This window comes from Hydra vulgaris, chromosome 13 (assembly GCF_038396675.1).
Source record: "Hydra vulgaris chromosome 13, alternate assembly HydraT2T_AEP".
NCBI classification, from domain to species: Eukaryota; Metazoa; Cnidaria; class Hydrozoa; order Anthoathecata; family Hydridae; genus Hydra; species Hydra vulgaris.
Genome location: NC_088932.1, coordinates 33,625,001 through 33,650,853, shown reverse-complemented (window position 1 = coordinate 33,650,853; position 25,853 = coordinate 33,625,001). Strand labels below are relative to the sequence as shown.

The window sequence follows — 25,853 nt, the reverse complement described above, 5'->3', positions numbered from 1 at the left end:
ACAACTCAAGGTAGTCAACTCAAGGTGATACAACTCAAGTAGTCTGGTGATACAACTCAAGACCTAGTGGCTGGTCTTTATCAACAAAAGCTGCTTTTAGAAGGAGCTCTGATTCTATCCATTTTTACACCTTTTCGGACCTCCCTTTGTTTTTGAATACAGAACTTTTTACAATTTTTATATTGTGATCTCGGTCAAAAGATGCTAGCGCCAGCACCTAACACCTCTAAGGTTTTAACATTGATTTGAATTGAACAGCCACATAAAATAAAAGCTGACATTACCCAAAGTAAATGTATATAAGTTAATAGTAAATTAATTAAATGGCTGATTGATATTTTCATAACAATCTATTTTCACATAACTCCTTCAATAAATATTGATTGCACTTTTGCCAAATACTATTTAAATATGTAGATATTATTGAGTCATTAATAATATTAATACTATTGGGTCAATATTATTATTATTATTGACTGTTATTATTATTATTGACTTTATTAAAAATCTAGGCAGATTTGCAATAAACTTCATAAGTGAAATGGTCGCCGCAATGATCTCAAGTTCATCGTCTTTTTAAACTAAAACATGTAAACAAATTGATAGTCAACTCTCGTCAAAGAGCTACGCAAATAACAAGACATCATATATATGTATATATATATATATACATACATATACATATATATACATACATACATACATACATATACATACATATAACCGATCTGTTAATTCAGTCTGACTGATTTAACTAATATAATACTAATACTATTTAGCAAGTATCATTTTAAATTTCGATATATTACATTCAGTTGACATTATTTTCCTTTCATTTAAATTTTCCATGATACATGTTTAAAAAATGGGCGTCAGTATAATATTCGATTCTTCTTAAATACAATTAATAATTGGAAACTTATTTAAAACATTTATCGACATTATAATATCGTTGAATAGACGTGAAATGTTAAAAAGAGTATCCAACGACATGCCCAAGATGCAAAAAACTTCTAAACATCTCGTACTGCTCGTGATGAAACGTCTTGTTTATTGTTAACGTCTGCTACCCCTAAAATTATATAAAATTAAAATAATCTGCATATGAGTTGATATACAAAATCGTAAAAAAATTAATTTTTGGGGGTATTAGCAGATCAGTATACTTGACTGAAAAGAATAATTAGTGTAATTCAATAGTAATGGCTCCTGTCAACCAAAATATTGGAGACCGCTTTTATTCCTCCTTTTTAAACCCGTTCTTATCTTTTTAAACTCGATAGGGGTCGTCCATAAAGTACGCACAATAAACAGAAATAAAAAAAAGTAATTATTACTATTTTTTTAATACTATTTATTGAATAATAGAATGTTTATATTATTATATTAAAAAATAACACAGGAACTAACAGTATATATTATTTGGATTAAACTTTTTAATAGAATCATGTACTTTTCGGAGACTTTTAATCGAATCACACACTTTTAATAGCTTATGCTTTTAATAGAAACATAGACTTATACTAGAATGATATACTTCTTAAACACTACTAAAGTAAACTTAACTAAATTTTACAAACAAAATAAAAAAATCTAAACGATAGAATTTTTTTATAAACAGATTTTTATCACAATGAAGCTCTTGCAACTTTGAAAATTTATCTTTCGATAACTTACTTTAAAGTTTATCTATTTATTTATACATTTTTACATTCAAAGTAACTATCAAGCTCAAATCTTTTTTCTTCCTCTGCTTTTAATGAATATCAGCTAATGCTTGAAGTAGCTTCTTGTCGATAATTTTCAATGGAAACAGCTATTCTCTTTAAACTAAAATTGACTTTTTGCACTTTCTAATGCAACTTCAGATTGTATTTTAAAAGATTTTACAGATTTTAACATATCCAGCAACTGAAATATCTGTAGTATTTTGAGCTATTACTACACCACTGCTGTATTTTGGAATCTCACTTTTGAACATTTTTAGCTATAATCTATAAGGAGTGTAAATTAAAAAAAAAAAAAAATCCCAAACCATTATCAAAAAATTAAATGCTAAAAATACTTTTTGACTCGTTACATAATATTAAAATGCTGAATCAGCACAATTAGACAAAATCAAAAACCAATGTTTACTTAACGTTAAAATACTCTTAATCAATATGGACTGCAAATAAGCTAAAAATAAACTAATTCTAAAACATAAGAGCGACATGAATGGTTTCATATAAAATGACGGTTGAGATTAACCTTTTCAAATAAATGTTCCTATGCGTTTAAAAACATTTCATTATTTTATTTCTCTATTATTGTAGCGCTTTCCTAATTAATAAAATTTGCAGCTTTATTAGTTTTCAATTAACCATCATTTTGCTTTGTAAACATCTTTTATTTCTTATTAAACTCTTATTTAAATAGTGGCTATATAACTAATATATATATATATATATATATATATATATATATATATATATATATATATATATATATATATATAGTGGTATATATATATATATATATATATATATATATATATATATATATATATATATATATATATAGTGGTATATATATATATATATATATATATATATATATATATATATATATATATAGTGGTATATATATATATATATATATATATATATATACACTATATATATATATATATATATATATATATATATATATATATATATATATATATATATATATATATATATATATATATATATATATATATATATATATATATATATATATATATATATATATATATATATATATATATATATATATATATATATATATATATATATATATATTAGTTATATTTTTATATATTATAACTAATTTTAATATTATATTATATATATAATATTATATAATAATTTTTATATTATAACTAATTTTATATATTATAACTAATATATATATATATATTAGTTATATTTTTACAGTTACTATTTAAGTTTGAATTTACAAGGAAAATAATATATGTATCTAGGAAAATGTTGCATATACTAGAGGTTGTATATTTTAAAACTTTTCTTTTTAATAAATAACACCAACAATATTTTAATTAAAAATAACAGAAGTTTTATTAAACATGAATTGTTCAATTTTATTAATCAATGAATTGTTTAGAAAAACCATTTTCTAAACCATTTATTAATAAAAATATCTTTATTATTAATTGATTTTAGAATAACCAAGTATTGAAATTGAGTTAAATAGGGCTATTATATATTACAGTGGTACAATAAAAATTGGACGAGAAAAAATTTGTACAAATATTTTTAGTGAGCATTTAAAAAAAAACAATAAGAGAGGCGATATTAATTTTTTTTTTGCTTATTAGCAAAATTGCCAATAATTAAAATTAAATAACAAATTCAATTAGCAGGTAATTAAAAAATAATAAAAAGTTAATAAAATAAAATATATATATAAAAAAAGAAAAGAAAGCGACAATTAAATTTGGACGAATCCAGGTTTAACATTAAAAAAAATTTCCAGTACTTAAAATAACCACCCTTGGCTTTGAAACACATTTTTACACACCTGGGCATCAACTGTATCAACTTCATGCATAGGTCTTTTGGATTTGAGTTTCAGGTTTTTTCAAGAACCTCCTTTAAGTGTGTTTTTATAAATTTAATGATGCACATTTTAAGGTCCAACCAGGCCCAAATATTTTTAATGGGACCTAAATAAGTTGATTGGATACACCTTAGCAATAACGGTATTTTTTCAGCTTGTAAATATTCTTTAATACTTTTGGCTGTGTGGCAAAGTGCACCATCTTGTTGGTATTGAAAGTTGCAATTAATCAGGGGAGCAATTAGTGGAAAACCATTCATTTGGATGTCGACCGAATTAAAGCTTTTCTTTTTCTCATATTTTATTTAATTAACTTTTCATTATTTTTAAATTTCATCCATTGACATTTTTGCAAATAAACAAAAACAAAAAAAACAAAAATTAATAATGCCTCTTATAGCTTTCTTCAAATTGCTCACAAAATACATTTATTTGAACAAAATTTTACACGTTCAAACTTTATTGTACCACTGTATAAAATTATTTATGTAAATCATTTTTGACGGCTGAATATTATTTGGGTGCTAATTTTATCTTAATATGATATTAAATTTTAGGAATAAAACAGTTTAGAATTTTATTGTTTTCTTTAGAATATTTAAGTGGTAAATATACTACTTAATAACTAATAAAAACTTCTAAAATTACCTACATCAATTAGAAAAATAAACATTTAAAGGTATACCAAATCTTAACAATCATATGCCAAAAAAAATATTTTTTAAGGGCTTTTACAACATACACCTTTACTTTAAAAAAGTATTTTTACTATAAATTTATAAAGGTTCCTGAAGTGCAGGATATTACAACTTTGTATAACTGTTGAAAATGATTTTATGAATGCTGTTTCACAAGAGCTTTATCAGTATTCTTAAGATCTCCACAGTGCAAATGATACATTCCAGAAATTAAGTGAACAAAGGATATTATGTAGGACTTGTTTAGATTCTTCATTATAGCCTTATTTTTTTCTCTCATTAATTAAACAAGCGATGTGCTGGACACTCAGTTTGGACCTGGTAACCATTGGACCAGTTTGGACCTGGTAACCAAGTAATTTGGTTGTTTTCCTGGTTGACCAAGTCTGGTTGACCAAGTAATTTGATCCGGGGACCAAGTAATTTGGTTGTTTCTCCTTAATCTTTTATTTTCCATATCATAACTTTTGATTAATTAGCCCATATTAGCTATTATTTAGCATTAAATTACAAAGAAATATATATTATATAAAGAATTTAGCCAACACTTATTTGCTGTATCTTATTAATTGTTTAATTAACTTCAGATTATATTGATCAAACATTAAGTATTCTCTGTTATCTGCTTTTAGTCTTTTTCCTGCTGCTTGGTATATGTCCCCACCTGCACTTAATAACCTTTAACAAGTAATACTAGTAACAACAACATCAAAATTCATAGGTTAACATTGTAAATTTTTTTAAAAAAACCAACGACAGACATTAAAGCAATTAAGTAAAGTAATAAAAAGTATTTATATTTTACGTATAGAAACTTGCTTTTTTGAAGAGCCTTAAATCTGACTTTTCTAATCAGTTTAATAAATTTTATAATAGGATGAAAAGCATTTTTAAGTTATTTCAGTAGATAATATTCAAGTATTGTTTTAACTGCTTCTCTTATTATCAATATTCAAAACTTTTTTAATACTATTTATGCTACCAGCACACTTTACTTTTCTGGTTAAATTCTTTCTTTTAAAAGATAAAAAACAAATAAAATATTGCCTCTTTTTGTTTCCTTTAGTAGCTCCGCCTTTTACAAAAGCCCAATCAACATTGATTTTTTGGCCAAGCAAATCTTCTCCATTTAAAGCTTCTAACGCACTTTGAGCTTCTTTAAAAGATTCATACTCAACCAATGCATATCCCTAAAAGATTTGCCTCATTAATCATTATGTACATTGTAAGATACTTAAATAAAATAAAACAATTTATTTGAACAAATTTATAATGGGATGTCTTCAAAAAACTTTTTACAAAAGGGAAAATTTTTATAATATAACGCATCTCAAACTTCTATCCTACTAAGTGTCACTTCATCACTGCTGCATTTCTTATAACAATCTGAGAATTAATTTTGAATTAATTTAGCAAAAATCTAATTAAGTGCTAAATATCTGGAAATACCCCTATTATGGAAAACATTAACCTCAAAGTTTTAATCACAGAATCAGTAGGATTTTACAATACCTCAACAATTAATTTTTTTTTTTAGTTAAAATCTTTGCAATTATTCCTCCTTATTATACACTGCAAATAAGCTAAAAATATATATACTAATCTCAGAATAGATATGTATAGATATGTTTTTTCAGCTTATACATAAGTCATAGATGATTTTATATGAAATGACCTTAAAGGGATCCTTAAGTGCTGAGACAAGTTGTGTTTATTTCCTAAATAAACATTGAAAAAATAATTTTAAAGACTGTATTACAAATTATTGAGTTTATTAATTGAGATACTAACAAAATGCAACCGGAGACTTTCAACAAAATGAAAGTCATAATTAAAAAAAGATTTGAAAAAAAAAATCATTGAAAGAAGAAAAATGAATTTAATACAAGTAATGAAATATTTTTATTTAACATTGTCTTCAATCAAGATGATCAGTTTGGGAGTAAAATAAAAAGAAACAATTTTCTCAACAATCTCATTTAGATATTATTCCGAGTTAGTAAGTTGATAAAGAAGTCAATAATGTCTGGTGATATCAGAAGTAACAATACTAAATTGACTTTAGCTCGAGAACTGCTTTAATAAAAAATCAGATTTTTGAATGGCAATGAACAAAGGTGAAATATTATCAAAACTCATTAAAAAAGAAACTTTCTTGAAACCAGAGGACAAGATGATTACTTTAATGCAATTTTTAAAACAAATACAATTTTTTTGAGTAAAAATATGGTGAAAAAGAAAATAATTATATACTTAATTTGTACCTTTTTTTGGGGGATTTTTTAGTAAATAAAAAAGACGAACATAAGTTCAAAAAAACTGCATACTTAGTTATTTCTGTGCCTTCTCAATCAATGAAAAAAACAAGAAACAACTTTGTTATCCCAGCATGTTATCAGCTATTTGACCAGTTTCACATTCCTCCAATTTACTTGTGTCTCTGCCACCAACATCCAGCTCCAGATTATCACCTAACATCAACTGTGACAAAAGCAGTTATGATGATAGCAATACTCCATATGAGCTTAATGACACATCATCTGCACCTTACATTATAACAACAGGTGAGTTAAATGATCTAGTCTGAGACCTTCAACTAACAAAAAAATCAAAGTGAGCTACTTGTGTCTTGACTTGAAGAATGGAATTAGTTAAATGCCGATGTTTTCATTTTTAACTTTTGACACTGTTACATTTTTTTTTAAAAGAAAACTTACAAACTACATTTTTTTTTAAAAGAAAACTGCCCATCTGACAACTCTATTCTCTATAAGTGGAAATTTGCTTTATTGTAAATACATTTATTGACTTTAAAGACATTTATTGACTTTAACACACAAGAATAGCATCTCTTCCTTGATGCATTAAAATTTAGCATAAAAGTTGTTCTACTTCACAATAGCAATGTACATACATTTGTCCCTTTTTGTCTATTTTTCACAAAATAGTTTGAGGCTTTAAAAAAAAGTTTTAATGAAAAACTCTAATCTTGACAAATATTTGACTTGTGCAATAAGAGAGTTTAAACGGCATCCACAACATACACAATTTAACCATAACAAAAAACATTCTTTAGATTACCAAAGGGCAGAAAGCCATCCCATTGAATAATCTTAAAACTGCATTTAAATCACGGTTATGCCTTAAACTGTTTGCAAAGAACCAAAGATAAAGATGATCTTTGTGAAGACAGTATGTCTTCACAAATATCATCTGTATCTTTTTTTTTTTTATAATATATAAAAACTATAAATTTATTAAATCTAAACAAACTCTTTCTTATTACTATCTCTTATTTTTGGTGACTTAAATGATTAATTTTAAAAAAAATACAAAATGACTTAATTAAAAAGCAGTGAAACTTTCAGTGCTAATATTTTGATTTATCTCACAGAGGTAAAGAAGATTTTCTATCTTCCAACCTGCAACCTCCTGAGTATTTCAAAAATTAATGCACTTTGATATAAGATTTAGGCTTTTAAAATTCAAAATAATTTAGTCAGAATGTTCACATTATTTTGACAATATGAGGTTTATATTTATTATAATAGCCTTAAAAAATTTAAACTTTTTGTTATTATATAATTAGTAGCAGAATATTCCTTGATATATTGAAACTATTCATCACCATTATAAAAGAACTATGGCTGCACTTTTTCATGCATTGCACTTGCATTAAAAATGCTTAAACTTACATTACAACTTAGTTGAATTTTGTAATTATATACGGACATATATAGAAGAAAAATAATTTGCACTAGTGGTGCAGAAACAAAAAAAAAAAAATACTTTCAAGAATCCTGTTCTTCTATCTAAATTTAAATGCATGTTTCGAATAGCACCATATTCACGAAACATGTTATGCACATCATCCTCTTGTGCCTCTTCATGAACATTTGTTACAAACAAGATCCAACCTTCCACAGCTTAAAAAACAACAAAATTTAGTGTTAAAAATTGATTAAGGATAATTTATATAATATAAAAATAATAATACGGGTATACGGGTATATAAAATAAATAATATAAAATATAATGATTATTTAACTCCCAAACTCACTAACTCTCTCTCTCTCTCTCTCTCTCTCTCTCTCTCTCTCTCTCTCTCTCTCTCTCTCTCTCTCTCTCTCTCTCTCTCTCGCTCTCTCTCTCTCTATCTCTCTCTCTCTCACTCTCTCTCTCTCTCTCTCTCTCTCTCTCTCTATATATATATATATATATATATATATATATATATATACATAAATATATACTTCAAAATAAATTTAAATTAAATCTCCTATTTTATCAAATCAGAGACGATTTAATTAAAAAAAAAAGTTTTTGGATAAATAAAGAATGCTCCAATTAACAGTTTGAAATAACATTGTGGGGAAGGAAAATGGAGGTTGTTGATTTTGATGGCCCATTAATTTGTGCACTATATATATATATATATATATATATATATATATATCAATCCTCAAAATTAGAGTAGGCATTCAGCCTGACAGTGTCTGGCAATTTTTCCTCAACCGACCTCACAATTTCAAAACATAGTTTTATTTGCTATTTCAAATAAATTAAAAACAAAAAAAACAAAAAACATTTGAGTTCTAAATAAATTAAAATAAAAATGATAAAAAGAATGTTTAATTTAACTTTAAATTAAATAACACACAAAAAAAACCCGTGGAAAAGGTAACGCTTCATTCAAATTTTTAATAAAATATTTTAAAATAAAACAGCCAAAACAGAGGTTTTATTTAAATTCTAAATCAAATAATTTAAATAAAATCTGTGAAATTTAAATTCAAATTACTAATAAAGTAATTAAAACAAATAAAAAACAAACATTTTAATAAAATTAAAAATAATTTACAAAAAAAAATCTTCCTAACTCACATTTTTATCAAATTCATAAAATTAAAATAAAAAAGGCAAAACAAACATTTTATTAAAATTCTAAATAAAATCATTAAAACAAAATTGGAAAAATGTTTTTTTAAATTCCTAATGCAATTGAAAAATCCTGCATTCTTTTTTAAGCAAATGCCAATTTTTTAAAAAAATTTAATTTTATGCTTAAATTATCTCATGTTTATCAATTTGTCAAATATTAAACATTGACAGGTTCAATAAAGAAATTTAAAAAGAGTTTGATATTGCTAATTATATGGTGCAAATGTTATACAAATTGCTGCAGTAAGAGAAGACTTATATGCGGTAGTGGTGTAATGGTAGAGCGCTCGCTTCATAAGCGAGAGGTTCCGAGTTCAATCCCCACCACGTCCCTGGTAGTACCGCGCTCAACTTGTTTCTCCGCGCAGCGGCCTTGTTCATCAAGGTTCGTGTTTCGGAGTTATAGAGTTGAGAGAAAAAAATATATATATATTTTCATGAAAAAAAAGAAAAAAATTTCTCAAAAGATTAAAATTACAATGAAAACAGCAGGTAAAATTCTGTGTGAACAATTATTTTAAAGCAACTATTTTACAAAACAAAACTGATAAAAATACTATTTCTAATTTTTACATTTTTGTGGTCCTTCAATGTGGGGTGCATCTTCATCAATAGACTCAAATGGCTCATTGGTTCGTGCATCTAAACTTTCTAAAAAATTGCAAACATATATAACAAATATGCTAATTTAAACAAAATTCAAGCAGTATATTAAAGAATTAATTATTTATAAAATAATTTATTTATGAAATTTATTAATGACTTATTCAAGAAATTTATCAACAGAATTGCTTATAAATTATAAATAATAATACCACATAATATAATAGCAAACATAATGCTAATGTATATTTGTGCGTTTTTAACAAGAAGCTTTTAAAAAAAGCAAAAAAAAAAAAAGAAAAAAAATCTAGCTAAAAAAAACTTAAGCCAGATTTTTGTTGCTTTATTGACATAAACTTTTGCAACCTTTTTGTATATTTGTTTATGTGTTTGTATTAAATTGTTATATATAAAGCGAGAATTGTTTTTTGTGTTGTTTAAAAAAAAACTTTTTTTGTAAAGTTTCTAACTTTTAGGCTGCATAAAAAACGTTTGTTAGTTTAAAATTTCATTTTAAAATGCAAAAACAGCATTTTTCAAAACAAAAATTCCAAAACTTTTTCACACAAAAACTTTTTGATAAAAAAAACTTTAGTTCTTTTTGTTTTGCAATAAGTTTTAACATGATGGTCAATTACAATTTATTTTGAACATGGTGCTCATGTACAATTTCTTTTTATTTTACAAACATGCATATTATAACAAATAATTTTTTTAGCTTTTTCCTTATTTAAATTGTGGTTTTTGTAAAACTTTTATTTTTAATTAATTAAATAGGGTGATTCCATGTAAAAGTGGGACAGTCATTTCAGTCAACTCCTGGATTTTCTTTAAATTTTAACCAGTGGTACCTATTAATGAAACATGAAAAAATGCAAAATTATAGCTTCCAAATCCAAATGGTTCAAAGGTTTTGATATTTTGAAATTCAGCCTAAAACGCTCCTTTTTTTATGAAGCTCGCCATTATGGATTTTATAGTTGTACTTTTAATTGAATAATTTAGGGTCTATTAAAAGAATTGGTACTTGACCATTTTTGAGGTTGCTGAATTCAAAAGTGTTGATAAAATAGTGAAATTTAAATTTTTTGATAGTTATTTTTTTAATTTTAAAATGACTAGTCAAATGTTTTGTTCTGTTACCATGGGTTGCGCTTTCATTAATTCCTGGATTTGCCCAAGTCTCATGGATTCGATTTTTTTTTCAAATGAAGTAGGTGATCCTAGGCTATCTTTATAAAAAAGATGGTTTTGGTTTCTTAAAGCATAATAAAGATATGTCATTTTGAAATTTAGACAAAAAATTTCTTTATTTGGACACTATTCTCCATTAGATTTTATAGCGATATTTTTGTGTGAATAATTTTAGTTCTAGTAAAGAAATATGACTGAAAATTGGTACCTGACCATTTTTAAAGGTGTTGAATACAAAGATTAAGAGAAATTAACCCAATTCCTAATGTTTTAGAATAATTTTTGAACTTTAAAAATGTCAACAGTCTTTTTTTTTTTCTTGTAGCCAGAATTTGCATTTCACTTATTTCTAGAGTTGCATTACTCTCATTGTGAAATAAGATGTTTTGGAAAAGTTTAGGTCTATGAAAGAAAATAAAAAAATTATATTGCTTTGCATAACTTGCATATTTATGATCAATATTTTCAAAAGTATACATGGAAATATAATTTACTATACAACACATTGAAAAAATAATTTCTTGTTTTATTATTCAAATAATTAAGTATTATTTCAAAATACTGGTTGCATGCTAAAATTATAGGTTACATGCTCAAATCTTGTGTTAAAAAATAAGAAACTAAAATGCAAACATTTTTGAAAAATATTAAAAACCTGCTTTATTGAAAAAAGCTCATAACAAAAATGAAAAGGAATAACCAAATATTACTAAAATTGAAGTTTATATCATTTAAATAATGAAAGTAAAATATTAATCAACTTTCACTGAAACTTTAAAAAGATAAAACTTGTTCAAATAAAGTTTCATCTTCTTTTGAGATTTGGTACTGACGCCCAGAAGATGTTGAGGGTATTTTAACAAGAAAAATGACATTCATTCTTGGTACCTAGCAATTATCATCCCACTTTGGCCAGTAGTACGACCAACTTGGATAATGTGGATGCATAAACTTTACCATAAAATCATCAACTTCATCAAACCATACCAAGCCAGTAAAAATCGTCGTATTTGCAAAATAGGTATTGTGACAACATAACAATGTCAATTTTAATAATTTCATATTTTTGTTTTTTGAGGAAGTCAAATGATAGAGCAAAATCTTCATCATCGAATACCATTTTCATTTTTATAATTGAATGAGAAGATGGTATAAATTGATAGAAACTTCTTGTCTCAGGAATAGTGGTTGCTATTAAAAGTCTATCAGTAAGATTTTCTCTTACTAGTTCCATTTCTTCAGCAGTGACGTACACAAACGTAATCCCACTGATTGAGTTTTGACAGTATTCAAACATTGCTTGAAAAGACAGTATATGACCTGTGGTTATACTCTGCAAGCTAGCTGATGCAAAAAGCCTTTTAACAGTACCACCTATTCCATCGCATGGAGATTTGCCATGGCTTGTTGCAAAGAAATTCTAGATGCAATGAACAGAAAAATCTTGCGCGTGGTGACATAAATTGAAAATTGTTTGCAGTTTTTATACTGCTCTGCACAGCCATCAGAAAAATAATGAATTTTTGTAAATGTGGGACAAATATGAGTTTTACATGATTAATGGTTTTATACATAACTTCATTGATAAATCCAACATCATGATTCAAATCATCTGAAATTACACAAAAAGAAGATATTTCCAATTTCGCTTTCTTGTAGTAGATAACAACTGGATGAAGGGAACATTGACTCTTGCTCCAATGGTAACTTTGTATCTCATCTTGTACTACAAAAGTATAATATTCTGCAAAATCTGCCAGTAAAATAGCCTTATCAATACTAATTGTTTCTTTGAGATGTTTTAGATAGCTAGATTGTGATTTTGCTATAAATGAAGGAGAAGTAATATTATCAAGTTTTCCCACAGGAGTTCTATGAATTCATTTAATGGAAGTTTTATTGTTAATAGTTCAGTTCTATCTGTTGTTGTCACTGTTTGAAATCCACTGACTGTTCATTTTCATCACTGTCATATTGCTCTTTTGGATCATCATTTTGTGTGAAATACTGCTGGAAATAATTTTGGGCAGCTTGTATGCCAGGACAACTATTGTATCGGTGAATCATGCAAACTTTAGATTTTCTGATGCAGACAATCTTTTCAATGATTTCATGGTAAGACGTTTCAAGGCCTATAGCACTCAACATTAATTTAACATTTTTGTGTATTGCACACACACAAACAGAATGTGTACCTTTCGGACCAGCAAGGATCATTTAGGCATTATGAATTTTATGTTTGGAAACTGAAAACTCTTTTGCTGCTTTTCTGATAGACCAAGATTTTGGGGTTAATGTCAAAATTTGAAGTTGCTGCCTTCTGTTAGAAACCTTAAGTTTTTTTTTATGCATTCTACAAAAAAGTCTATATTGCCAGCTTTGGTTTGAATTTCCTTTAGAACATAAATTTTTGGTGCAATAAGATCGGATTCGGTTACATCCAGAGCAATTGCAAGCTTCTTAATAACTGCTTCTTCAACTTGCTTTATCTTTCTCTTTCCAAGTGAAGGCTTGTTAAAGGTTTTGGGTAAATGAACTTTTAGAGGAGACACTTCAAGTTCGCAAAAAGTACTGTTGAGCAATGATCTTGTTGATTCCAGTATAACTTCTTTTTCCATATTATCTTCAGATAATTTCATCTCAAATTCGTTCTCTTCTGATTCTTCACTTGATACTAATATATGTCTGCATTGTAGACAAAGTTTTTCACCTGGAACTACAAATTTGCGTTTACTGCATAGGTACTTTGCTGTATCCAAGTTGATTTTACGAAGACTACCTAAAAAATCGGAAGAACTCTTGAATTATAATATGTATAAAGATTTTAATAAAACCTTAAAAAGTTTAAAGTTGTATGGCATTTAATAGTGCACTTTCAGAAGTCGGCTAAAAGGTTAAATATAGCTAAAATAGAATTTGGATGCCAATAATTTCATTATTGGAACTCACAACATTTTCACAAAACTAAAAGTTATGATTACTATAAATACCTTTTATAACTTTGTTATGAGTATTAAATGGATTGCAGCACCGTGTTAATTTAGTTGTATAACGCTTAAAATAAACATGTTTATGATGAAGACAAGTTGTTGGTTTGACATTCATTATTGAGAGCCCAGTCCTCCACATTAATATTTCTCTTTCATATTCAGGAATATCTTCAAAAGGTTCAATTCCCAGCAATGATGGATATGTTGTGAGATGACATTCACTTTCTAGGTTAATTCCAATGGAGCACTTTTGGCTGTTTTCCATGAATAAGAAACTGATTACCAAACAAGATTTAATAATTATTTAATCTAAAATTAAAATTTTTTTTTTTATTGAAACTTGTTATTGTTAACTGCTGTTTCACAACTATATTTAGATAACATAACTGACGTAGCAAAACTGTGTTTATACATCACAGCAGGCGTTGCAAAACTATATTTTTCATGATAACTCACTTCACAAAACTTTATTTATATATCAAAACCAACCTTAATAAATTGTTTTTACACACCAGAATTGAACCCATGACAGTCAGGCAATTAGTGAAAATGTTACCCAATTTTGTGGTTAAGTAAAATTCAAGTTATTCTAAAATAATAGGAATTGGGCTAATTTCTCTTCATCTTTGTATTCAACACCTTTAAAAATGGTCAGGTACCAATTTTCAGTCATATTTCTCTACTAGAACTAAAATTATTCACACAAAAATATCGCTATAAAATCTAATGGAGAATAGTGTCCAAATAAAGAAATTTTTTGTCTAACTTTCAAAATGACATATCTTTATTATGCTTTAAGAAACCATCTTTATTATGCTTTAAGATAGCCTAGGCTCACCTACTTCATTTGAAAAAAAAATCGAATCAATGACACTTGGGAAACTCCAGGAATTAATGAAAGCGCAATCCATGGTAACAGAACAAAACATTTGACTGGCCATTTTAAAATAAAAAAATAACTATCAAAAAAATTAAATTTCACTATTTTATCTACATTTTTGAATTCAGCAACCTCAAAAATGGTCAGGTACCAATTTTTAGCCACATTCTTCCACTACATCTTAAATTATTCAATTAAAAGTACTACTACAAAGTTCCATGGCGGAAGTGGAAAAAAATAGGGCGTTTTAGGCTGAATTTCAAAATGTCATAACTGAACCCTTTGGATTTGGGAGCTCAAACTTTACATTTTTTTTTTGTTATATTGATAGGTACCACTGGTTCAAATTTGAAAGAAATCTGAGAGGGTGACTAAAAAATTTCAATTTTTTGTCCTACTTTTACATGGAATTACCCAATATTAATATATAATAGCTTGAAATAATTTATTACATGGACAATCGACAAAAAAATTCATTAGTTAAATAAAACAATTAAAAGCTATGGTGATATCATGTGGTGAGTTGCAACAGCCTCATAACCTTATGCACTTTTTCACTTTTTATTATTATAACCAGATTTCTAAATTCTTTTTTTGAAATCAATATTTATTTTTCAATATTTTACATTAAGGTTATTATTTGACAGCTATTTTGATAATTAGTCTAGTTTAGTGATGTAAATATTAAAAACTAAAAAAAATGCTATTTTTAATACAAAATAATGGTAACAAATGTTTAGTAGGGTGTCCAGAAAATCATTTTTTTTTTAAAAAAGAAATTAGGCTAAGAGACTAATCCTATTTTGCAGGACCTAAAAATTTTAATTTTAGGATTCTGGTATGAATAAATGTAGTAGATCGAATTTTAACTTTTAATGTATTTTCAATTGTAAGTATATTTAGCCATATTGAATCTAATAACTTCAAATTATAAAAATTTGAATTTTTTTTTTGTATTTTTAAATTCAACTTTACATTTATAACAACCTTATAAATAAAAGACCTTAACATTTATTCAACTCATCTTTGGTTATTGATTTTGAAAGAACTTCTCAGTTCTTCTGTTATATAAAAAAAAAGCATTTGAAGGCGATATTTATCTCTTGTGGTATTAATAAAGACTTGGATCAACTTTTTGCTCCACTCTGCTCCATCAATGACCACTATAAAGTTTTAATTAGTGATGCACTGATTAAGTGCATCACTAATTAAAACAAAGTGAAAAATTCTTTTTAATGATAGTGTACTATAAAAACATTTTATTTAAATTATCAAAAGATATTATTATATAGTTATAAAGTGCAATTTTTTACGCTGAATATAAATGTTTTTGTCTACACATTTTTTACATAGCCTTAAATGTTTCATATTACCTTTCTATTCCTGTATATTTTTTATCCCTAATCTTTTAGCGTTTTGTAACTTTGGATACCTGTTGCTTTATAACATTTGGCTCAGTGTGCTTAGTTTTACTTGCCCACTTCTTTTTAGTCTGCTATGGTATTGGTGATATAAATGTAAACAATTTTTGGGTACTGGGTTTTTCAGGTTTTTACTGATTTTCTTAAATTTCAAAATATTTCCCAGGTTTTCCCTAATTGCTATGAACCCTGTATTTAACCGTATTTAACAACTTATGTAAAAATAATTTAAGTCTTTAACAGTAAAAGTTAAGTAAAATATTCCTTGTACTAATTACTAAAATCAATTGAAATACTTTATGATTATTTAAATTGTTTTATTATGTTAACCATTTGCCAAAATTAAAAATAAAATTAAAAAATTAAAGAATATTTAGAGTACTTAACACAACTTTCTTAGCAAAAATCAACATGATATAGTGTTGTGATAATGATCATTTAAAAAAAATATTATTAGGATGAGTATCATAGACCTATCATTGCATCTGTTGCACATAGGTTTTGACTGCTAGCATTTATTATTGCCATATATAACACACAACTTTTTTTTGTACACAAACCTTTAAATCCTCTTCCTTTTCTTTTACGAACAGAAGACTTTAGCTTTGAAAGATCTCCTAAAAATAAAATAATTAGACAATGCCTTCTTTATGGAACATTGCTCAAAAAAAAAAAAGAAAAAAAGTAAAGCTTATATTTTAAAGCATTTAATTAAAAAATACTGACTTTAAATAAACAAACATACATGTTAGGGGTTACACTGAAGCAAAAACAAAACGCAGCAGAGAAGCCTGCTTAACAAAAAAAAAAAATTTAAGTTTTTAAATCTACAAATTTCATTTTTAGAGGCTGGGTTGTAATGAACAAAAAATGCTTAACAAATAAGGATGTGATTTGTGGAGTCATTAAATTTATTTTATTTTTTTATTAACTTTAGGGTCATTCCATATGAAATCAACCACACAAAAAAACTTGTCCCCAATATTTTTCAGAATTGCTTTATGTTTAAATGATTTGCAGTCTATATTAAATAAATGATAACTGCAGAAATTTCAACTGAAAATATACATGGATTGTCGAGATATCGACAGTTGAAATAATGCTGATTAGGCATTTTATGGTTACCTGCTATTTACAACAAAGCATCTTTGACATATAATGTCTTGATAATGGTTTGGAAAATTTTCCTAAAATTTAGAATCCACGTAGAAATTTGGTTAAGGAGTTCAAAAAAACTACTCTAAGGACTTGATAATCTCAAAAAATGTTTCATTTATCCAATTTTTTTCAAAATTATTGACTTGTAAATTATCGATTTTTTGAGCTAAAATGGAGGCTGTCACCTAAAATTCCTGGCTGAATTGTTAATTGTAGATCATTACTTTATCTTAGGTCTACCAAAAAAATTTAGATTCATGTATTGTCTCTCAAATATTTAATCTTTTCATATTTTTGAAAAATTTTGTAACAATGGAATTAAAATGTTTTTTAAAACAATTTTTTTATTTTAAAACTTTAATATAGTGTTATTTATTAACAAGTTTAGCACTTATTTAGTGTCTTGGGCATACAAAGGGGGCAAGGGGAGGGCAACTTCTCCTCAACCCCCTCCTCACTTACCAACAAATTCGGAAAACAGACAAATTCTAAATTACTTTGAACATGTAAATAAATTACAGGCCTTGTTACGAGATTTTCTAAGTTACTCACCTCGGCAAATATATTTTGTATTGTTAGAAGTTAAATTGCGTCACTAGCGTCTTTTCAAGTACCGCATTGTAATTAAAGTTATATAACGCGTTAAAAATCATACAAACAGTTTTTTTCTCACTATAACAAAAGCTACAAATAAAATCTTATAATAAAGTTCCTATTTGAAAAATCATTTTATCATTTTTTTCAATTATGAACTAAATTTTATTTTAAAAAAAATATTTTTTTCATAAAACGTAAAATAATATTTATTTATTTTCTTATGATTTTACAGTTGGTTTATAGCTATTTTATTAACTGTTAATAAATTTTTTCTTATTTATTTTGTGAACTCTTTTAAATTATGTTTTTAAACAATAAAGAGATTTTTTTTATTATTTATCAGTTACAGATAACATATTCATGATCATAATTTATTTTCATAAATTAAACGAACGTCATTAAAGCTTTACGTTATTGAATTAACAATAAACAAAATATCTCATTAATTAAGTATTTACATCAAAGTAAATCGTGCATTTTTTAAACTATTATGACAAAAAACAATTTTTATATTTAAAAGGTATTTATATATTTAATTCCTTAATATAAAACTTAAAACACTTTTTTTTCTTTAACTAATTTTTAACAACAATAAAAAAATTATTAAACAAACCGTTTCTTTAACAAAAAATCTATAAGTTTACAATTGCAGTTAATTGCTTTTACTTACGACTTTATTTCTTCTGAATAAACGTCACGTTAACGAAATTAAAAGATAATTCAAATACTCTAAAAGATAAAAGTTTTTACATAGCGCAAAACTGCTGAATGCGTAGGCAAATTGCCTTTTCACAGGCAAAATGCGAGCTGCAAAACGCTTCTTAACAAGGCCTGAAATTACAACAACATTATTTTAAATGTTTACACTTTTTTATTTTTTTATAACTAACTCCTTATATTCTTTAAATCTAAATCAAACTTGTTGAACGTACAACCTGATACTGTTGTGGGTGTAAAAATTATGCATATGACTTAATATCTTAAGCACCCAGCAATTATAATTTTTTATTGGCCATAAGAAATTTTTAACTAGTCCACATAGTTGCATAAATCTGACTTTGATACCAAGTTCATTTACATCTTCAGCAATCCCTATCCATCAAAATTCATTATAAAAACACACTATAAAATCCGTTTTTTTTTTAAATAATTATTCAAATATCTTTATTATTTTTGTTTTTTGGAATAATATCAAATACTTCAGTATGTGTATCCACACTTCTTTATTTTATCAATTATTGCATTTAAACTAATAGGAATAAAATGATGATACATCATTGTGCCAGGAACTGTTCTACTATTTTTTTTTTTTCCAAACTTGCTCATGTTTGGTCAATATCCCCCTTTGAAAATAACTTAAAACAAAATCTCCTAAAACTAAACATTTGTTTTAGTTTATATTTTCTTTACAGTTAATCAAGAATCTACTTTGTGTTTTTGCTATAAATGAATGTGTGGTAAGGTTGTCAATGCTGTCACATAAGAAATCATTAAACTTATGATAGTGGCAATGATTGTAACAGTAGCGTTGCACAATCCGTACTCTACCATTGTTTGAATACTAAACTTTTTTTTAGCTCATGGTCTATAAATTCATTCACTAAACAAGGTTTTAATTCTTGAATACCATGGCATAGTTTACATGGGTACAGCACACATTCAGCGTTTTCAAGAGAACTTATAAAATCTTTATAACTTTTATTCCACATAATTGAATCAATTAGAAATCTTGTATTTTAGTGATGTATTTATTCACATACATTGAGCATAACTGATGCATTATTTGTAATTCACCACTTAGGTTTCAAGGCACAAAACTTTTTGAAACTGACTTTGACATTAGGATAGTCTTTTTTAAATGCAACATGTAATTCATCAAGATTGAGAAGTAGTATTTTTTTTGATCATGTTGGTTTTTCTTAACACTGACAAAATCTTTTTTTCCTGGCATTCTTGAAAACTCATCTTTTGGCATATCTTGAAAACTCATCATTTTGATAAAAATTTATTACTAACTGAGTTGTTCTGAGAAAAGAGGGTTTCCAATTTTTTTTCCTGGCAATAATAGAATCCCTTATTTATTTTTAACATGTCTAAAGTTCAAACAAGATACTCAAACACTTCAAAGTAATTTGATACCTTTTTATATGTTTTCATGATTCTGGTGCAAGCGTTAACATTTGCACTTATGGCGATGAGAGACAGTAACAAAAATTTTTTTTTTGATTTCATACACTAAAATGTCTAGCTTATGATTTTTGTTTAACATATTGCTATAATTGGTGCTGTTTTTTGCTGCTGTTAAAGAAGCTTCATCAATATCATATGCTAATGAAACTATTTTTGGAACTCTGTCCATTGTGTCACCAAACATTTATTTTGCTGGAGGTATTTTGCATTGTTTTGGAACACTTTCTATTTTGACTGATGAAATCCTATTCCATTCTTACTTCTTGATTCCCATATACTAAAATCTTTATGAGTTTTACTGCTTTTGCAACAATTTGCAGCAGAATTTCCGACCTGGCATTGCATTATTGTTTTGTAAAACCTTTGCTAAGTCTACAGAAATCTTTAATTTGCCTAAAAACACATTGATCACACAGGCATCTTTACATCACTTAAAAATTTAAATTTATTTTTAAAATTAACTTAAAATTTAATCATGAATCTCAATAAAATATATTTCTTTTAACTAACATATTTACTATATATGTTATCTTTGAAATTTTTGTATTAAAATATTTTAGATAGAATTGCTCATGATAACAGCATACAATTTCGATTTAACAAAATTTTTCTTTTAAATATGTTCGCCACATTATTTCTTCTTGCTGTTCACAAGAAAGATCTTTGAGTTAAATAAAATCTTGTTTTCTACAAAATCCAGTTTTGTGGCAATAAATGTTGCGAGCAGGGATGCGGAGTCCCAAAAAGGACTCCGGATTTGCAAGTCACAAAAAGACTACTTTATCCTAGTTTTTGGTATCTAGGAGCTCTAAAATATAAATAAGTTTATGGACTACTAATAGGAACAAAATGAAGACTTTTAGGTTAGAGGAACAATCATTTCTTGAACCTGGAGTCCTTAGGTATAATGGCGGCAAGGACTCCAGGACTCCGGGCTTAAAAACAATAAATTTCAAGTCATTAAATTTCATGAACTTTTTTCTTATAGCAGATCATAAGTCAACAATCATTTTTAGTGTTTCTGGACACTACAGATTTGGAAAAAGTAGAGATATAAAGCCGGAGTCCTTTTGGGACTCCGCATCCCTGGTTGCGAGTTTTTCTTATGTCACATTTCTCCATATTTATTACATTTATTGTTTTTGATATCACTAGCTAAAAGAACAACTAAACATTAAAATTCTTGCATATGGTATACTTTTAATTTTTAAAGACAATCTTAAAACTCAAACTTTCAAAACACTATAGTGTTTATTCTAAAAATAATCTAAAGTGTTGCACACTTAACAATTTGAAATAAAAAATGAAAATGAATTCAAATGCAACAAAACAATTTACCAAGTTATACAAGCACAAATACAATATTATTAAATAAAATACAAGCAAACCAAGTAAGTATAAAATGGTTTTGAAAAGAGTTTAGTTTATATACTTATATTTTTAATGCATAATTATTTACAACCATGTATTCATATGGAAACTTACTATTTTTAAATTAGTAAAAACATATATAAAAATTAGTTAAGATAAAAGATACAAGATTTATTGTTCCGAATGTAACTAAAAGCATAATTTAAACAAACTTGGTGCTATAGTTTTTTGAGTTTTATTTTAGTTAAGTAATATCTTTATTTAATGTGTTTCAGTTTTCATAAAGTTTTATTTAATTTTCACTTATGTTTTTTCTTTCCTTTTTCAGAAGAATTTTTTTTAAAGTTTTTTTTTACTCTAGATAAGTTTATTCATTGCATTTTTAATTTTTGAAAACATATTAAAAGCCGTTGTAAAATTGTCAAAATAAAAATTATTTGTGAGGTCATATAATAGCATGCGATTGGGCGCCTTCCTGACCAAACTTGCATAAGAAATTTTACTGATAATATCATACTGAATATCCATTAAAAGAAAATTTAAGAGAGAATCCGTATATAAATTAACTAAGGTAGCTAAGGTATCAATAAGTCATAAAACATTTAAAAAAATGAGAGAAAAACAAACAGTTACTTTTCATTATTCTTAGAATTAATAGTAAATAAATTCTTATTTTCTTAATGAATGCAACATTTAATCTTTTTTTTTTAATTATGATTCACTCCCAACAAGGCTGCAAGTATTCCCAACTCCCAACAAGGGAGCAACTCCCAACAAGGCTGCAAGTATTCCCACTCCCAACAAGGCTGCAACAAGGCTGCAAGTATGCAAGTAACCACTATTAAGTTAGGAGTTACTAGAAAAAAAGAATAGAGTTATAGAGCAAGGAAACGGTTGACAGGAGACTTAAGAAGTTGAAGGTTGTATGAGTCAGGAAAACATGACAATGGGGAGAGTTCCTAAGGGTTGAAGCAGGGAAAAAACCTAGAAGAATTAAAGTTTTTGGAGCATGCAGGAACAGATACAGTAAAAGAATGAGACTTTGATGAATGACAAGTTTCGGTTGATGGAACTAAAGATAAAAGCTCTTTTGAGCAACAGCTATGATAATATTTGTAGAAAAGAGAAAGAGATACAACTTTACGACAATGAAAAAGAGGCTCAAATTTAGCAGATAGACCGGGTCTAACTGCGTTTACAATACGTTTTTGGAACTTGCCTAGAAGAGAAAGACCATCATTAGAAGAACCAGCCTAAATATGACAACAGTATTCCATACAGCGATGAATAAGAGATTTGTAGAGGTAAAGAATGGAATCAGGAGAAAAAGGCAAGCACGATAAAGATAAGCAACTTTAGCAGATGCTAATTTAGCAACCATTTGTATATATGGTTTCCATGAAAGGTCAGTAGTAAATGATAATCCAAGAAGGCATAAAAAAGTGGACTCAGTGAGAGGGTTGCCATTCATCAATATAGGAATGTCGACAGTACTGCGATAGTTGTTTGCAATAAATAACTGAGTTTTATTGGAGTTAAAATTTACAAGTCACTGTGAGCACCAGTCTGTTACAGAAGTGAGATCAGATTCAAAATAGGCTGCCTTTCTAAATTCTAAGTGAAAAAAAATTCTAAGTGATCAAAAAGAGAAGGCTTTTTCTCAAAACAGTATAAAGTTGAGTCATCAGCAAAAAGAGCTACTTTAGATGTAAAGTTGTCAGGAATATCATTAATGTAGAAAAGAAAAAAAATAGGACCAAGGATAGAACCTTGAGGTACCCCAGAAGTTACTGAAATAAAGAAGAGTGCTGACCTTCAAGGATGACTTTAATAAAGCGGTTAGAAAGAAACGATTTGATAATCTCGAAAACTTTCCCAGGTACACCATATGAAACAAGCTTATGGAGAAGACTAGCATTCCAAACTTTGTCGAAAGCCTTAGATATGTCAAGAGCAATAGCTCTAGCCTCTTTGCCTCCATCTAATGCACAATAAAATCTTACAGTCACAGCAGTTAGCAAGTCAGCCGTAGAGCAAGAGGATTGAAAACTGTATTGATTGTCTGACAATAAGTTATTTGACTCAAGATGGGATGTGAGAAATTTGTTTATCAAAGACTCAAAGACCTTGCTAATAACATAAAAAAGACATTGTACGATAATTGGAGGGGTTAGAATGTTCACAAGAGTTTTTGAAAATTGGAGCAACAGATTTCATTTTCCAGCAGGCATGAAAACAAGATTCAGTCAAGTACTATAATATAGCTTAGAGAAAATTGAAGCGAGTTCTAGAGTCGATTTTATAAAACTTTTTATAACATGCGTAAAAAACTTTTATTAACTGCGTAAAATGCTACTGGCAGAAATTTTACTCTATGAATTTTTACAGCCATAAATTTATAGTCACAAAATGTTTTTTAATTCAATGTTATAAAACTTTTCTGCAAATCAACTTTTGTATATATATCTATGCTCTGAATTTATTTTTAGAAATCTATTTTACAGATCAATAACATTCTTAATACAAAAAAAGGTTGTCAAAAACAAAGTGTTTTGGAGTTGAAGATTCAAAAACATCTAAGTTAACAAATTGAAGGTTTTAAATCCAGTTTTCTCATTGATTTGGACTTGGACTATTTCGATTATGATGAAGAATATTTTGTTGCTTCAGAATATTTGGCAAATCAGAGACAACCATGAGAAGTAAAACTGTATAAACAGTATTTAAATTGTTAAGAAAATAATTTAAAAGTAAAAAAATGAATTTCTCATTAATTTTTTACCCTACCCCATAACAAAATTTGTATGCTTTTGAAACAAATGGCCTCTAGTAATAGAGATTCCATTAGAGTACTTATTGAGATTCAATACAATATTCTATAGTACTTTTGTAGTTGGAATTTTAAGACCATTTGTTTCAAAAGTCTATAGAAAATTCTGTTGATTTAAATATAGGAAATCTGTACAAATTTTGTATACTTGTTATTAGAAGAAAAAATAGGAAAAATTGCATAAACAAACTGTTTAAAAAAATGATTTTTAAATACACTGATAAACAAATAAAAACTTTTTGGAGAAATCTTGTTAACTAGGTGGTTTTTTAAGACAAGTTAAATATGCTGATTTCAAATATCAAACCATTTCTTTCTATCACCCTTAATTTTTGAGATTTAGGGCATAATACATTTATGCATGTTAAATCAATTTTAATATAACATAATACCTGAAAATCTTTAGTGACATATTACTATAATGATTTACATGTATTATTTAATATAATTTTAAGCAATTTAAGTTATTAATTTATCTTTATTTTAATATTGTATTATGTTTTTTATAAGTTATGTAAAATATTATAATTGTTTTAATAAGTAATTTATTTAACTTCATGATAATAAATTTAAAACTTAGCTAATTAAATCCTAAAAATGGTTTTTTAACTATAATTGTATTATATATAAACTTTTTTTTATTTTTTGATTAAAGACAAATAAAAACACAATTTTTTTAAATTAAAAAAAAAATTTAATATTAAAAAATATTGTCTGGTTTAAACTTTTTTGCTTTGGATTTACGCTTGTGATGAACATTCGGCAAATTGCATTGAAGTGTCCAGCAATAACCCGCTAACATTGTTGCAATCTAACGACCTTGATAACGCGACTCCATTACCATTATATCTTGATGGAAGCATTCACCATGTTTTTCGCTTACAGAACAAAGGTTTTCTGGAAAGAAATTAAGATGCGAGTCAAGAAGATGAATTTTAGAGGGGACATGTTGCATCCCATATCTCTATAGGCGCATCTTCAAAATTTACAGACTTGTTTTTTCCGAGAAAATTAGCAACAACAGATTTAAATGCCACCCATGCATTTTTTTCAATTCCACTGAGTAAATTTTCAAAGTGGATGTCAGTAAAAAAAATTTTTATTTGAGTACCTAGAAATATACCTTCTTTCACCTTAGTGTCACTCAATTCAGGAAATTTGTAAAGTAAGTACATAAACAACTCTGAGTCATTGTGTAGTGCCATAACAAAATTTTTCATAAGTTCTAATTTTATATGAAGTGGTGGCATAATTATTTTATCACGTTCAACTAATGGCAATCAAAGGACATTTTTATTTCCTGGCTGTATTTTCCTGGACATCTCTACTGTCCCATTCACCTATAAAGCAACAATACTTAGTGTAGCCTTGCATTCC

General features: G+C 26.8%; 1 protein-coding gene across 1 annotated transcript in view; it reads right to left on the bottom strand.

Annotated features, from left to right (window-relative positions):
- Nucleotides 1-815: 815 nt before the first annotated feature.
- The window catches only part of LOC100208534 (RNA-binding protein 8A), a 30,326-nt gene continuing 5,288 nt past the window's right edge, over nt 816-25,853 (bottom strand). Inside the window, exons 2-6 of the mRNA XM_065816507.1 lie at nt 16,891-16,947; nt 9,816-9,893; nt 8,091-8,227; nt 5,349-5,491; nt 816-1,072 (exon numbers count right to left, since the gene is read on the bottom strand). Coding sequence (XP_065672579.1) covers nt 1,057-1,072; nt 5,349-5,491; nt 8,091-8,227; nt 9,816-9,893; nt 16,891-16,947 — 431 coding nt within the window. The 3' untranslated portion in view covers nt 816-1,056. The remainder of the gene's footprint in view (nt 1,073-5,348; nt 5,492-8,090; nt 8,228-9,815; nt 9,894-16,890; nt 16,948-25,853) is intronic.